The sequence below is a fragment of the Eimeria mitis genome, genomic scaffold, assembly GCF_000499745.2.
Source record: "Eimeria mitis Houghton genomic scaffold, Emh_scaff9420, whole genome shotgun sequence".
NCBI classification, from domain to species: domain Eukaryota; phylum Apicomplexa; class Conoidasida; order Eucoccidiorida; family Eimeriidae; genus Eimeria; species Eimeria mitis.
The window spans coordinates 1-1107 of NW_013576939.1; the positions used below are offsets into that span (position 1 = coordinate 1).

A 1107-nucleotide genomic window follows, 5' to 3' on the forward strand; every position below is an offset into this window, starting at 1 on the left:
GCTGCTGCTGCACTAGATGCTGTTGCTGCTCCTGCTCTAGCTGTTTGCTGTTGCTGTTCTAGCTGCGGCTGCTCGTGCTGCTGCTTTCCCGCTAGAGTGCTGCTACCACGCCCTGTCCAGGTGGTGTTGCTATTTGCATCCTTTTGCCGTACGATTCCAAAGACAAAGAGCTTGTTGCTGCTGCTTCTTCTGCTGCTGCTGTGTGCAGGAAGCAGCAGACCGGCTACAGCGCCTTGACAGCAGCGGGCTGTCTCTCGAGTTGCTGGAGCGGCTTGAGGAGGTCTGCCCTCTGCCGGAGGAGCTCGATTGCTTCCAGCCATACCTACAGCAGCAGCAGCAGCACGAACAGGAGCAGAAGCAGCAGCAGGTGTCTGAAGGAGTCTCCATTCCCCCCCCTCTCCGTGATGTAGAGGCAGCAATGCTGCCTCTAGCGCGTCTTGCTGCTGCCTCCTCTCGCCTTCGGGTCGTCCGCTTTGATTTGCTGGCCCCAAAGACAATCAAAGAATTGGATGAGGCTCTTGACCTTGTAGATACAGCTGCAGAACAGGTACCCAGCACCCTGCTGCTGCTGCTGCTGCGACTGTTGTTGCTGCTGCTCCTGCTATGGCCGATGGTGTTGCTATTGCTGCTCCTTCTGAGTCTGTTGTTGCTGCTGCTTCTCGTGCTGTGCTTGTTTTTCTTGCTGCTACTGCGCCTGTTNTCCTTCTGAGTCTGTTGTTGCTGCTGCTTCTCGTGCTGTGCTTGTTTTTCTTGCTGCTACTGCGCCTGTTGTTGCTGCTGCTGATGTTGCTGCTGCTGTTACTGGCCGTGAAGCTGTGCGTGTGTTTCTCGCTTGCTGCGTCCGTCTTGTGGCTGCTGCCTTGTGTGTGTGCCTGCGGGGCTGGTGATTGATGGTGTTATTTGGTGGGGTTGTTGTGTCTTTCTGCATACAGGGGCGCAGCAGCCGCAAGTTTCGGGTGCTGCTGCAAGCGGTGCTGCAGTGGGGAAACTATGTGAACCACGGGGTGCGGCTGGCAGTAGCAGCGGAGGAGACGCAGGCTGCCGGTGAAGCAACTGCAGCAGCAGCAGCAGCAAATGCAGCAGCAAGTGCTGCCTCTGTAGAATGCC

At 57.0% G+C, this 1107-nt stretch overlaps 1 protein-coding gene across 1 annotated transcript in view; it reads left to right on the plus strand.

Moving 5' to 3' along the window:
* Positions 1 to 418: 418 nt before the first annotated feature.
* EMH_0097160 (uncharacterized protein) overlaps positions 419 to 1107 on the plus strand; it is a gene marked incomplete at both ends in the record, with an annotated part of 1078 nt that continues 389 nt past the window's right edge. Inside the window, 2 exons of the mRNA XM_013502501.1 lie at positions 419 to 547; positions 933 to 1105. Of these exons, the coding sequence (XP_013357955.1) occupies positions 419 to 547; positions 933 to 1105 (302 nt within the window). The remainder of the gene's footprint in view (positions 548 to 932; positions 1106 to 1107) is intronic.